This window comes from Osmerus mordax, chromosome 7, assembly GCF_038355195.1.
Source record: "Osmerus mordax isolate fOsmMor3 chromosome 7, fOsmMor3.pri, whole genome shotgun sequence".
NCBI lineage: Eukaryota > Metazoa > Chordata > Actinopteri > Osmeriformes > Osmeridae > Osmerus > Osmerus mordax.
This window is the reverse complement of record NC_090056.1, coordinates 19,900,997-19,914,305: the sequence shown is the minus strand read 5'-3', so window position 1 is coordinate 19,914,305 and position 13,309 is coordinate 19,900,997. Positions and strand designations below refer to the sequence as shown.

The window sequence follows — 13,309 nt, the reverse complement described above, 5'->3', positions numbered from 1 at the left end:
GAGGTTAAAGAATAGTAGATAGATGATGGTTGGATGTGGGCGCTCCAATGTGTGTGTTGTGGGTTTACAGAGGCTGGGGGAGGCTGGGGGTTGCGTGTATTGGGTATTTATACACCCTGTAAATGAGACCGGGGGTAGCCATGCATGTCGGCGCCCCAGAACTGGGACTGAGGGAAACAAACAGGGAACATTTAGCTGCAGGATTTGGGTTACGTGTTCCCTTGTGAATAAGAAGCAAAGATGCGGCCCTATAGCAGAGACTCCTCATTACTAGTCCTCATTCTGACTGTACCTCTGAAACAAAGCTTTTGTTTCCGTTTCCCTGCGAGCCTGATAATTACTTTTCTGAGGGAAATGGATCGAGCGCAGCACAGCGCTCTGAAATTGAGCCGTTTCGACTCGTTTTTAAGGAACAGCTTTTGAAACGCCAGCATGGCCAGAGAGCCCCTTGTCCTATGTCTCTCTACATTAGGTAAACATAATAGGCCTCACACACTAGGCTACTCTACTATGTGGGAGTCAGGTGGCTGAGCGGTTAGGGAGTCGGACTCGTAATCTGAAGGTTACCGGTTCGATTCCCGGCTGTGCAAAATGACGTTGTGTCCTTGGGCAAGGCACTTCACCCTACTTGCCTCGGGGGGAATGTCCCTGTACTTACTGTAAGTCGCTCTGGATAAGAGCGTCTGCTAAATGACTACATGTAAATGTACTCGAAACACTCTCAGAAACTCCCTCTCCAATCTGCTCCTACTGACCTGGGAGGATTGTAGGTGTTTGCAGTGCACTTTAAGGGGGTCTTGAATCAATTGGATTGTGCTGTATGGCAACAAAAAATAATAATTGAAGAAGGGGACGGGGACGGGGACGGGGGGGGTTCTAGATGGATCTGAGGGCCTGGAAGTGCTATGCTCTGGGGTTTCCAGAGCCCCCAGTGAGGAGGTCATTAGCCTGGGCAGAGTGAGGGGAGGCCAGCCCCTGGCTCCCAATGCATGACTGGCCCTACACAGCGGCTTCTAATGGGAAATCCATTTCTAATTGTCTAGGTGAAAACAAAACAGACAGCTCCACCCACGAGAGGCCCGGAACAGCGTGTCAACCAAGCACAACCGAACCGTTCTAGATTGAAACTAGGAGCACGCTGTATTTCTGTCTTTTCATGTGATGTTTGAGAAAATGGTGTGGTTTTATGCTGAGAGACACTGTTGTCTGCATTGGTAATGACTATACATGGGAAATGAGGATTCAGTTGATTGCAAGGGATATTAGGACTTCTCTAATTTTCTTATTTCAAACTTTAAATCTATACTTTCTTCAATGTGAATGTGTATCCTATTTGGCCTATACCTGTATGTATCCTGCCCTCTTTCTTTCTGTCTCTCTTTTCTCTCTCTCTGTCTCTCTCTCTCTCTCTCTCTCTCCCTCCCTCCCTCCCTCCCTCCCTCTCTCTCTCTCTCTCTCTCTCTCTCTCTCTCTCTCTCTCTCTCTCTCTCTCTCTCTCTCTCTCTCGCTGTCTCGCTGTCTGTCTAATATCTGCTCATCAAACTTTCCTTAACTGACTTTGGTGTATCTTCTCTCTCCCTTTTTGTAGAAAGTTTTGAGGTGACCTTCACCAAAGAAGGTGATGATGGGCTCTTTCTCCTGCCTTGTGCTCAGTTTTCTTTTGGTTATTAACCCACTAACGCAAAATAGCATCTGCACTATAAACAGAACCTTCTGTCATGCTCAGTAATCTCCTCCTCATTTGGTTTGTCAACTTTTTATGTTTTTTCTCACCCCAAATTTCTGGAAAGTACAACAACTGGATGAAAAGTGTGATGTGGGGTAAATCGTGATTAGAAATATCTGTGCATGAGACATCCATTGTAGTTTGCAGACCCTAACAGTGTTTCAGCCAATCAGGGATGTAACAAAAAACAAAATAAGAACAGTTGTTGGTCTCAAAAATCCAAACAACCCAAAATTCAAATCCATTTCAGATTTCTCTTACTTAAGAGACTGAATTGAAAAATCGGACTTACAATTCTAATATAAGCTGGACCAAATCCAAAGTATTCTTTCAATGCTGTCTTATACGAGGACCAACAAGTCAGACATTGACTATTTCGATGGAGCTTTAACAAGCCGGATCATCATTAGCATTGTGCAGGTTTGATGACTTCTGATGGTATTGTTTACCACTGGCAATGCGTCTTGTCCAGAGTCTTCAAAGCCAAGTTGCTGAGATTGTTAACTAATGCAAACTCTCTCTGCTGTGAAGATATCGTTCACCTCTGAAGGAGGTTTCTCTCTGGCACTAATCTACACCATAGCATGGCTGCAGTTGTCATTTGATGTGGATGTCAAGCAAGTTGATATTTCTAACCCCCAATTCTCATCCAGTGATTTCGTTTTACTACTGCTATTGTACTGTTTTGGTACTCTTATGATTTTGTTTTCATTTCTTAATAGTTTCGAGCGAGAGGCAAAATTGCACAGGAAGACTTACCTCAATCTAAAATGAACAAATCTTAAACGGATAGAATGTTCCAGTTGATTAATTTTTTCGCTTCAGTTTCTGTTTCTTTCACAGTATTATGTTTTGATGACTAACTCTGAAATGGAACTAGACCACATTTTCATAATGCTTATATTACACTTTGGTTTCCTTCCACCTCAGTTATAATCTTTTTCTGTTGTACTCTTCCTTGCTCCGTTATTCTAATCGATGGGACACAGTCCTTCCTACCTTTGGTTCGGTGTCATCAGTTGTTTACTCAGTGACAGAAAGTGCTCCTGTGAAATGCCTGTCCACTTGTTTTTTCGGTTTCTACCTGCATGACTGGATGCGATGTCATCAAGTGGTTTGGACGAGACACTCAGGCTTTTTGATACTAAAAGTCACCCCCACCCCCACCCCACCCTCCAGTAACTCACCCATACAGCAGTGCTTCTGGCTTCCTCCACAGACCACCTCCACCCTCCAGACACCCTCCACCCCTCCCACCCCAACGTACAAACCCCCCTGGCTGCCAAAACCTTTGGCTGATCTTATTTATTTGTGTGAATTTGTGTTTTGTATTTTATTTTTTATTAATATTTTGGTTTGGTTTAACATAACCCCCTTTTCTAAGGCTGTGAGAACGGTTCTGTCCTCCTCTCCTGGTTGTTCCTGAGCACTCTCTCGGTTCTCTCTCGGTTCTTGGTTCGCGTCCAGGTGAGATCTGCGGCTTCAGGATCCACGGGCAGAACGTTCCCTTCGAGGCCGTGGTTCTGGACAAGTCCACGGGGGAGGGCGTGATCCGGGCCAAGGAAAAGCTGGACTGTGAGCTGCAGAAAGACCACACCTTCACCATCCAGGCCTACGACTGTGGGGAGGGCCCAGACGGCGCCAACATGAAGAAATCACACAAGTACGTGTACACAGCATGTCTATATATATATATATACACACTATTGTATATAAATATATATTCTGTATGTATACACACACTTACATTTTGTGTGTTTATGTATATAATATATATACATAAACACAGCATAAATACACAGCATAAATACAGCCCACATTCTGATGGGCTGTTCTGATGGAGGGCAGCAGGGGTGTGCACTCGGGCTCCGTCACTGCATGAGTACAGTGCAGGAGTACATCCTTTTCTCTTTGACTGGATTTAGTTCGATTAAAAACCCTTTTACCGTCAACAAGCAGTAGTCCAGATATTGGGCTGCTTGTGCCAGCAGTCCTTTTATAATTCTGTTGATCTGATTAGTCCCACAGTCAAACCTCTGTAGTATATGAATCTGATAAGTAAGAAAGTAAGAATGTGCTTACGCACAAATTAAGACTAAAACTGCTTCCGAGTGCTTTAATCCTGTTGAAAGCAAACAACAAAGATTGATTGAAGTGTCTGATGTTCTGTGGCCACTCCTTCAACGTCACTGAATGTGGAGCATTTTGTCTGCCGTTCTGATATTTGCCTTTCTACATTTCTGCCCCTCCAGGGCCACCGTCCACATCCAGGTGAACGACGTGAACGAGTATTCCCCCGTGTTCAAGGACAAGTCCTACAAGGCCACCGTCATCGAGGGCAAGAAGTACGACAGCATCCTGAAGGTGGAGGCTGTGGACGCCGACTGCTCCTTCCAGTTCAGCCAGATCTGCAACTACGAGATCGTTACCCCTGACGTGCCCTTCACCATCGACAAGGAGGGTAAGGACCCCGCACGGCTGCCCGCAGCACCGCCTGCCCAGAAACCTGGAGCTCAAATACAGCCCTGGAGCTCGGGGCTCACAACGCCATTTTCAATTGATCTGAGCAAACATTTGCGATGTAAAGCCGTCGATTTGAATTCGGCGCCTTGCTTCGCCTTTGAAGTATCACCTTGACAGGCACCCCTACTCTGACAGCCTCTTTCATGTCTTCCTACAGATATGACTATATTTTCTTTCTTTTTAACAGCTGTGTTTACTTTACATATTAGCTTGCCTGTAGCTTCATCAACAACAATGAAAGGCCATCCTCTAATCTTTGTTTGTATTATTATATTTTGTATTTTATCCAGGCTACATCAAGAACACGGAAAAGCTGAACTACAGCAAGGAGCGCATGTACAAGCTGACCGTGACCGCGTACGACTGCGGCAAGAACCGTGCGTCAGAAGACGTCCTTGTCAAGATCAGCATCAAGCCCACCTGCAAGCCGGGATGGCAGGGTACGAACGGCCTCTCGCTTCTCCCCAGCCTCCAGCTAGCTTTACAGGCCTCTCCCCAGCCTCCAGCTAGCTTTACAGGGCTCTCCCCAGCCTCCAGCTAGCTTTACAGGCCTCTCCCCAGCCTCCAGCTAGCTTTACAGGCCTCTCCCCAGCCTCCAGCTAGCTTTACAGGCCTCTCCCCAGCCTCCAGCTAGCTTTACAGGCCTCTCCCCAGCCTCCAGCTAGCTTTACAGGCCTCTCCCCAGCCTCCAGCTAGCTTTACAGGCCTCTCCCCAGCCTCCAGCTAGCTTTACAGGCCTCTCCCCAGCCTCCAGCTAGCTTTACAGGCCTCTCCCCAGCCTCCAGCTAGCTTTACAGGCCTCTCCACAGCCTCCAGCTAGCTTTACAGGCCTCTCCCCAGCCTCCAGCTAGCTTTACAGGTGTCTTTTATTGTCTTGTGAGGGAACCGAAGCTAAAGCAGCAGCCGGGAACGGATCTTTTTCATTTTTGTGATAATGGGATATTATGGGATATCTGGATGATGATGTACATCCTGTCGCTCTCTCCCCCTCTCTCTTACTCTCTCTCTCTTACTCACTCTCTCTCTCTCTCTCTCTCTCTCTCTCTCTCTCTCTCTCTCTCTCTCTCTCTCTTTCTCTCTCTCTCTCTCTCCTTCCCTCTTCTGTTTCTCAGGATTCAACAAGAGGATCGAGTATGAGCCTGGCACCGGCAGCCTGGCCCTTTTTCCCAGCATGCACGTGGAGACCTGCGATGAGCCAATCACCTCCATCCAGGCCATCATCGAGCTGGAGACCAATCACATCGGCAAGGGCTGCGACAGAGACACATACTCTGAGAAGTCTCTTCACAAGCTGTGTGGTGAGAAACCGTCCTTCTCCAACCATATGTGTGTGCGCGTGTATTTGTGTTCCTAACTCTGTGTGTGTGTATTTGTGTTCCTAACTGTGTGTGTGTGTATTTGTGTTCCTAACTGGTGTGTGTGTATTGTGTGTGTGTGTCCCAGGTGCCAGCAGCGGCACTGTGGAGCTCCTTCCCGCCCCCAGCAGCTCAGCCAACTGGACGGTGGGCCTGCCCACGGACAACGGCCACGACAGCGACCAGGTGTTTGAGTTCAATGGGACGCAGGCCGTCAGGGTGCCAGAGGGCGTGGTGAGCAGCTCCCTGAAGGAGCCCTTCACCGTGTCTGTCTGGGTGAGGCACGGCCCCGGTGCCCACGACAAGGAGACCATCCTCTGCAACTCTGACAAGACAGGTACGGGTGGGGCCGCTGGGATGGGCGGGGCCGCTGGGACGGGCAGGGCCGCTGGGATGGGCGGGGTGGGGGGGTTAGGACGATTCAAAGCACAGAAACCTCAGTGGTTCCTCTGGGTACAGGTCAGAAAACACCTGGTAGGTTTTCTTTATAGAGACTAGGGTGAGTAGAATGTTTTAGATGAGGAAATTGAAAAGGTATGATAGGATATCTTGTCTTAAGACACAATATAAGTAGCATGACCACTTGCAGACAGGGGTTAACACTGATCTTCCTCCTCCATCTCCTCATACTTTTCCTCCTCCCCCTCCCCTCCTCCCCCCATGCCCCCCTCCCCTCCCCCTCCCCTCCCCCTACAGAGATGAACAGGCACCACTACTCTCTCTACGTGCACAACTGTCGCCTCATCCTGCTCCTCCGCCAGGACCCCACCGAGTCTGAGAACTACAAACCAGCCGAGTTCCACTGGAAACTGGACCAGGTCAGTCACCTTTGACCCCTCGCCCAAGAATGAGAGTGAAAGTGGTGCAAATTGTTTCTCTCTCTCTTTCTGACCCTTTGTCTTTTTGTTTGTGTTCATCTCTTTTTTCCTCTCTCTCTCTCTCTCTCTCTCTCTCTCTGTCTCTCTCTCTCTCTCCCCAGGTGTGTGATAAAGAGTGGCATCACTACGTTCTCAACGTGGACTTCCCCTCCGTGTCTCTGTTTGTGGACGGCACCACCTTCGAGCCCTTCCTGGTGACGGAGGACTACCCCCTGCACTCCTCCAAGATCAGCACGCAGCTCACCATCGGGGCGTGCTGGCAAGGTACCCTCACCCTGCCTCACCCGGCAGTACTGTTGTTGCTCAGCCCAGTAGAACTGGTTAAACTCCGTCTTCAGTATAAACATCGCCCACCAGCACCATCAAGCTTTTCGGTGGCATATCTGGTGAAAGGTTGGTGGTCGCGTTGTGAGTCAGAGGACCCGAGTTCAAACCCCAGTAAGGGGAAGATCGGGAGGAAGTGACACGGACGAGCGACGCCACGACACCTGTTACACTGTACAGGAACAGTGGGGCAGTAAAGAAGCCATCAAACTGCTGTGCTCCCATGTTAAATCCCAGCTGAACAATCCTAGCTTTGTGGAGTTCTTCGGCAGCAGTGTTCAGTTATAACTACATGCCACCACGAAGGTTTCCATAACAGATGTACATTTCTCTAAAAATGTCACTTCAAATGCGGTGTTCATATCTAGACAAACGTGTCTGTAGTTGTATCAGTTCTTATTGACCAATGGCAGCAGTGCATGTGTTAACAGGAAGTCTTTATTTCAGATGGACCTCTTTCTTGTAGCTCCTCTAGGATACTGCACTATGACCTCATGTGTAGCATCATACACACACCAACACACACACACCAACACACACATATACCCTCTCACACACAACTACACACACGCCTACACACACACCTTCGCACATTCTCACCCTTTCACACACCTATACACATACTTACCATCTCACACACACACCTACACACCAACATACACCCACACACACCTCTCCCCCCGGTCCTCAACCCTGTGTGTTTCCCTGCTCTCTTGTCTCACCCCTGCAGACTTCTCAGGACATGACAACGGCTCTGATGCCAGCCCTGAGCCTCAGACAGGTCTCTCCTCTCTCTCTCTCTCCTAAACCATGTGCTCTTGTCCACGACCTCCATCTTTTTGTGAAACTTGCATCTTCACCTAGTCCTCATTTTGACTGGAATGACCTCTCCGTTCTAGCTGGGCCCTAGGGGCTGTGTGGCGTCCCGACTGTACAGCATGAACCCTGCTGGATGTAAATGCTGATCCATCCAGCTTCCACTGCCTGCTCCCCCCCCCCTCCCCCCTCCTCATCCTCCCCTTTCATTTTTCCAGTTCTTTTTTTCCTTCGTACAACTGCAGTTTGTTCCTCTGCAGCATTTTCCTCATTTAGCTCAAGGACAGTGTTTCTCTTACACCCAGACAGGCCCAGACAGGAATAGAAAGAAAAAATTGAATAGAAAAAATAGAATCCCTGAGCCCGTCTATTTAGGCTGGTCCACGGTACAGTATGTGGTGAGTGTCCAGTATCAGGGATGACCTTGTCAGAGTCAGAGGGCTGTGGTCCCCAGGATCAGATGACCAGTCTGCTGTTCCTGCTGCTGCTGTGTACGTGACAGCGACACGGAGAGGCAGGGACGACCTTGAGATGCAGGGTTGCCAGGTTTTCTGAAGGGCAGGGCGGCGTGACGCAGAACGGACACAGTCGTTGTCGTCCTCATCATCATGCGCTGAGGGACACGAGCTCACTTCCTCCTCCTCCTCCAATCCCAGAGCTGCTAACACTCTGCCGCCGCGTTGAAATGTCAAGGATTACAGCTTGTTAGTGCAGTCATGTATTTGGTCCCATTTCAAAGATCCAAAGGCCTTTTAAAATGACATATTCATGAAATACTCATTATGAATGAATAATAATGAATATTCATCCGCATGGGTCGCCCTTTCAGTTGTTTGACTACATGTTTTTTTTTGTGCTTGGTTTGCATCTTCAGTTTGTTCTCAGTAACTCTGTGTCCATCCGTGTTTGAGAAGGCAGATGTGTGGGGGTGGAGGCCTTTCTAAGTGTCTCCATCTCCCCGGCTTCGCCAGCCTTGTAAGGTCACATGGTACTAACCTGCATGAGCTCCTGCCACGCGTGGCGTGTTCGTCGAGGCAGCATGCTTGAATCCTCGGCCCGGAAAAGGTCAAGCTGTACCAGAGCTGTTCGCCTGACTGACTTACTGTGTGTGTGTGTGTGTCTGTACATTGTGTGTGTGTGTGTGTGTCTGTACATTGTGTGTGTGTGTGTGTCTGTACATTGTGTGTGTGTGTGTGTGTCTGTACATTGTGTGTGTGTGTGTGTGTGTGTGTGTCTGTACATTGTGTGTGTGTGTGTGTGTGTGTGTGTGTGTGTGTGTGTGTGTGCGTATCCCCAGGTGGCAGTGCTCGTATGTCCCAGTTCTTCCGGGGGAACCTGGCCGGTCTGATGATCCGCTCTGGGAAGCTGGAGAACAAGAAGGTGATCGACTGCCTGTACACCTGCAAGGAGGGTCTGGACGTGCAGCTACCAGAGGAGGTGGCCTCTGCAGTCAAGGTCAGAACCAACATGTAGGGAGTCATGTGGCTGAGCGGTTAGCGAATCAGGCTACTAATCAGAAAGTTGCTGGTTCGATTCCCGGCTGTGCGGCACTTCACCCTACTTGCCTCGGGGGAATGTCCCTGTACTTACTGTAAGTCGCTCTGGATAAGAGCGTCTGCTAAATTACTAAATGTAAATGTACAATCTATATAAACGTGTGTGTGTGTGTGTATATAACATATATAGCATACGTTTGACTGGTACTGCAAAAAGGGCTGGTTTTAGCTCAGTGGTAAAGCATTTGACTGTCGATCAAGAGGTTACAGGTTCAAATATACGTTGCTTTGGATAAGATTTAAACTATATCTATATCGAACTCTACAGTGTACATTACATTGTATTCATTTAGCAGACGTTTTCATGCAAACACAATGTACCCGCGAGTCAGTCAGGCTTCGCCCCTGGTCACCTGAACTCCACCCCCTCCTCTCCCCCGCCAGGTGGAGTTCAACCCCAACCAGTCGTCCCTGACCGTGGAGGGAAGCGACTTCGAGGCCTTCGACAAGGTCATGCAGCACGTGTCCTACCTGAACTCCAGACAGTTCCCCACCCCGGGAATCAGACACCTCCGCATCTCCACCACCTTCAAGTAAGGTGTCCCTGTAGCTCCCCGGATAAGTGTGTGGACTGTGTAGAAGGAATGAATATATTGTTAAGATTATATTCTAAACTGGAAGACTTTGACTGTATTCTGACCTGGCCTGTTGTCTTCTTCTGCAGGTGCTTCAACGAGGAGGTGTGCATCTCTGTGCCGGAGGCGGAGGGATACGTCATGGTGCTGCAGCCCGAGGAGCCGAAGATCAGCCTGAGCGGCATCGATCACTTCGCCCGCGGCGCCGCTGAGTTCGAGAGCCCAGAGGGGGTGACGCTGTTCCCAGAGCTGCGCATCGTCAGCACCATCACCCGCGAGGTGGAGGCCGAGGCCGAGGCCACCGAGGGGCCCGAGGACGACCCCACCGGTACTCAGTTAACTTTAGACTGAACTCAGTTAACTTTAGACTGTCGAGGTAGAGAGTGTGATGGGACAAGATGTTTAGTAAACATCTAACACGTTAGGAGTATCCTCCTTCCAGCCTTCTGCCATGTGGCGGTCCCAGAAGCATTCCATAAGCCCTCAAGTTAAACAGGATAAACCCTGGTGCTTTAGAGGCCTGGCCTGTGGAGGCATGTTTCAGTGTGTTTATGTCGGGTGCCGTTGGCTCCTGTCCTGCTATCTGAGTCCAGAGGCAGAGAGATGGAGGTTTACTGTATCTCAGTACTCAGTACACTGGTGGATTCACGGCCTCACCTGAGCTGCGTTGCCATGGCACGGGTCGCTACGGAGATGGGTACTCTGTGTTGATCCGTCGCTGGAGGATTAAGCCTCCATAGGTGGCATGAAGAAAGGATTGGAGAAGGAGGGAGGGAGGTAGGGAGAGGGAGAGAGGGGGAAGGGATTGGAGAGGGAGGGATTGGAGAGGGAGGGAGGGAGGGAAAGAGGGTGGAGTTGTCTACTGGGACTTGTGGGAGGGGGCACTTGACCAGATCGGCCATCTGTTAAGGCTGAGAAAGAGAGGGAGCAGGGGGTGGGCTCACAAAAAAAGAGAGGAAAAGAGAGGGAGAGAGAGGGAGAGAGAGGAATAGAGCAGGGGTGAGAGAAATGAAAAGACAATGGGAGAGTAATAAGCAAGGTGGATTGATGGACGGATCGAGAGAATGAGCAGAGTGGAGAGACAAAGGGCTGATGTGAACAGACCACATGACACTCGAGGGATTTGAGATCTGGCAGTTACAGTAAAATAAAATATGTTCTCAATCACATGACCAGTTAACAGTGAGTTACGCTCGAAGGAGTCTAAACGCCATCACTTAGCAGGTCTTATATTTTACACAGCTGGGCGTCCATTCAAAAGACGATCAAAATGGCCGATCAGACTAGCACAGATCTTTTCCTTTGTCCTCTATCAGCTGTGTCACCATCTTTCCCGTCACCCCCTGCAGTCCAGGAGACGGTGGTGTCAGAGGAGATCATGCATAACCTGGACACGTGCGAGGTGTCGGCTCTGGGAGACGAGCTGGACAGCGAGCACGAGAGCCTGGATGTGGACCTGGGGCAGGTCCAGCAGCGCGGCCTGGAGATGACCTCCTCCAACCTGGGTCTCGTCATCACAGGTTGGTCCTGCCTAGCTAAGCTGTGTCTTGCTAACTTTCAAAACTAGTTTTTTCAAAAAACAAAAAAACTAAACTTTTCAGAAAATATTTTTTCAACCTCTCGAAACCCGTCTCACCTCGGTAAATACAATAATTGTATGTTTTTTTAATCTGTTTGTTTGTCTCCCTCAGGTGTCAACACCATGGCTAACTACGAGCAGGTGCTGCATCTGATCCGCTACAAGAACTGGCACACGGAGGCTCTGTTCGACAGGAAGTTCAAGCTGGTCTGCTCCGAGCTCAACGGACGCTACATCAGCAACGACTTCAAGGTGGAGGTAAGACGGAGCGAACCTCTTCAGCTGGGCGGAGCTTCTCTCTGATGTCACGCAGAGAGGGAGGGATGGGCGGAGCTTCTCTCTGATGTCATGCAGAGAGGGAGGGATGGGCGGAGCTTCCCTCTGATGTCACGCAGAGAGGGAGGGATGGGCGGAGCTTCTCTCTGATGTCACGCAGAGAGGGAGGGATGGGCGGAGCTTCTCTCTGATGTCACGCAGAGAGGGAGGGATGGGCGGAGCTTCCCTCTGATGTCACGCAGAGAGGGAGGGATGGGCGGAGCTTCTCTCTGATGTCACGCAGAGAGGGAGGGATGGGCGGAGCTTCTCTCTGATGTCACGCAGAGAGGGAGGGATGGGCGGAGCTTCTCTCTGATGTCATGCAGAGAGGGAGGGATGGGCGGAGCTTCTCTCTGATGTCACGCAGAGAGGGAGGGATGGGCGGAGCTTCCCTCTGATGTCACGCAGAGAGGGAGGGATGGGCGGAGCTTCCCTCTGATGTCACGCAGAGAGGGAGGGATGGGCGGAGCTTCTCTCTGATGTCACGCAGAGAGGGAGGGATGGGCGGAGCTTCTCTCTGATGTCACGCAGAGAGGGAGGGATGGGCGGAGCTTCTCTCTGATGTCATGCAGAGAGGGAGGGATGGGCGGAGCTTCTCTCTGATGTCACGCAGAGAGGGAGGGATGGGCGGAGCTTCTCTCTGATGTCATGCAGAGAGGGAGGGATGGGCGGAGCTTCTCTCTGATGTCATGCAGAGAGGGAGGGATGGGCAGATCACACCATGCATTGGCACTTGTTTCCCGGATTAATCATGGATTAAGCCTAGTCCTAGACTAAAAAATGTTTTCAATGGAGATCTTCATTGAATTGTTCTCTTACTTTAGGACTAGGCTTGATCCATGTCTGGGAAACTAGGCCGTCATGTGTGTAAAACTAGGATGTTACTTTACTGCTATGTTTCTTTTGACTGTTCCCTTTCACTCCTCCCCCAGGTGAACGTGATCCACACAGCCAACCCCATGGACCACGCCAACAACGCCATGGTTCAGCCCCAGTTCATCAACCCTGTCCACCACTCCTCCGTAGATCTGTCTGGGCACAACCTGGTCAACGCCCATCACGCCTCCGGTACGCCCCCCCTCACCACCCCCCACCCCACCCCACACACCTGTACCCTGTCACACCTGAAGGACAGAATGCACACACACACACACTCATTCGAAAGCAGGTACACACACTCAAATGGAACCAGGTACACAGACTCATTTGAAACAATGTACGTACACACATGCGCACGCACACAAAACACACACCAATATTAAACCAGGTACACAGACTATATACATGCACACTTACATTCATACAATGTTGAAAGGGGTAATTCCCCAATTTAGAAAAGATTAGCGTTGTATCTTTTATTATACACCTACATTGAACCATCGCAGGCAACCCTTCTCCACATATAATATCTTGACGTACATTATTTTACTAATCCCTCTTTAAAGTTAATCCGAACCCCGTAATCATACAACTAATCTTCTTAATTTTTTTGATCTGAGGAAACATTCTACAATTCTTTTTGTTCGGCGAACTGTAGATTAAAGTCAGTGAGCCAAAGTAGGACAGTATGAGCTGTGTTTGTTTGTCTGGTTCATAACGGTGCGAGTTCAGGGATTACACCATGAGGCTGTCTACGACATCTGGACCACCAGCTCTCTCTAC

The 13,309-nt window shown here is 49.6% G+C and overlaps 1 protein-coding gene across 4 annotated transcripts in view; it reads left to right on the top strand.

The window, feature by feature from the left end:
- The window catches only part of clstn1 (calsyntenin 1), a 32,428-nt gene that overhangs the window by 13,780 nt on the left and 5,339 nt on the right, over positions 1-13,309 (top strand). The window contains exons 3-17 of one of the 4 annotated variants that reach the window (XM_067239928.1): positions 1,589-1,618; positions 3,194-3,389; positions 3,979-4,187; positions 4,540-4,689; positions 5,362-5,547; positions 5,693-5,941; positions 6,301-6,422; positions 6,584-6,746; positions 7,537-7,587; positions 8,920-9,077; positions 9,563-9,711; positions 9,843-10,081; positions 11,103-11,273; positions 11,445-11,590; positions 12,580-12,715. In XM_067239928.1, the coding sequence (XP_067096029.1) occupies positions 1,589-1,618; positions 3,194-3,389; positions 3,979-4,187; positions 4,540-4,689; positions 5,362-5,547; positions 5,693-5,941; positions 6,301-6,422; positions 6,584-6,746; positions 7,537-7,587; positions 8,920-9,077; positions 9,563-9,711; positions 9,843-10,081; positions 11,103-11,273; positions 11,445-11,590; positions 12,580-12,715 (2,355 nt within the window). The remainder of the gene's footprint in view (positions 1-1,588; positions 1,619-3,193; positions 3,390-3,978; positions 4,188-4,539; positions 4,690-5,361; positions 5,548-5,692; positions 5,942-6,300; positions 6,423-6,583; positions 6,747-7,536; positions 7,588-8,919; positions 9,078-9,562; positions 9,712-9,842; positions 10,082-11,102; positions 11,274-11,444; positions 11,591-12,579; positions 12,716-13,309) is intronic. The other 3 variants (XM_067239930.1, XM_067239931.1, XM_067239932.1) reach the window with 3 other exon arrangements.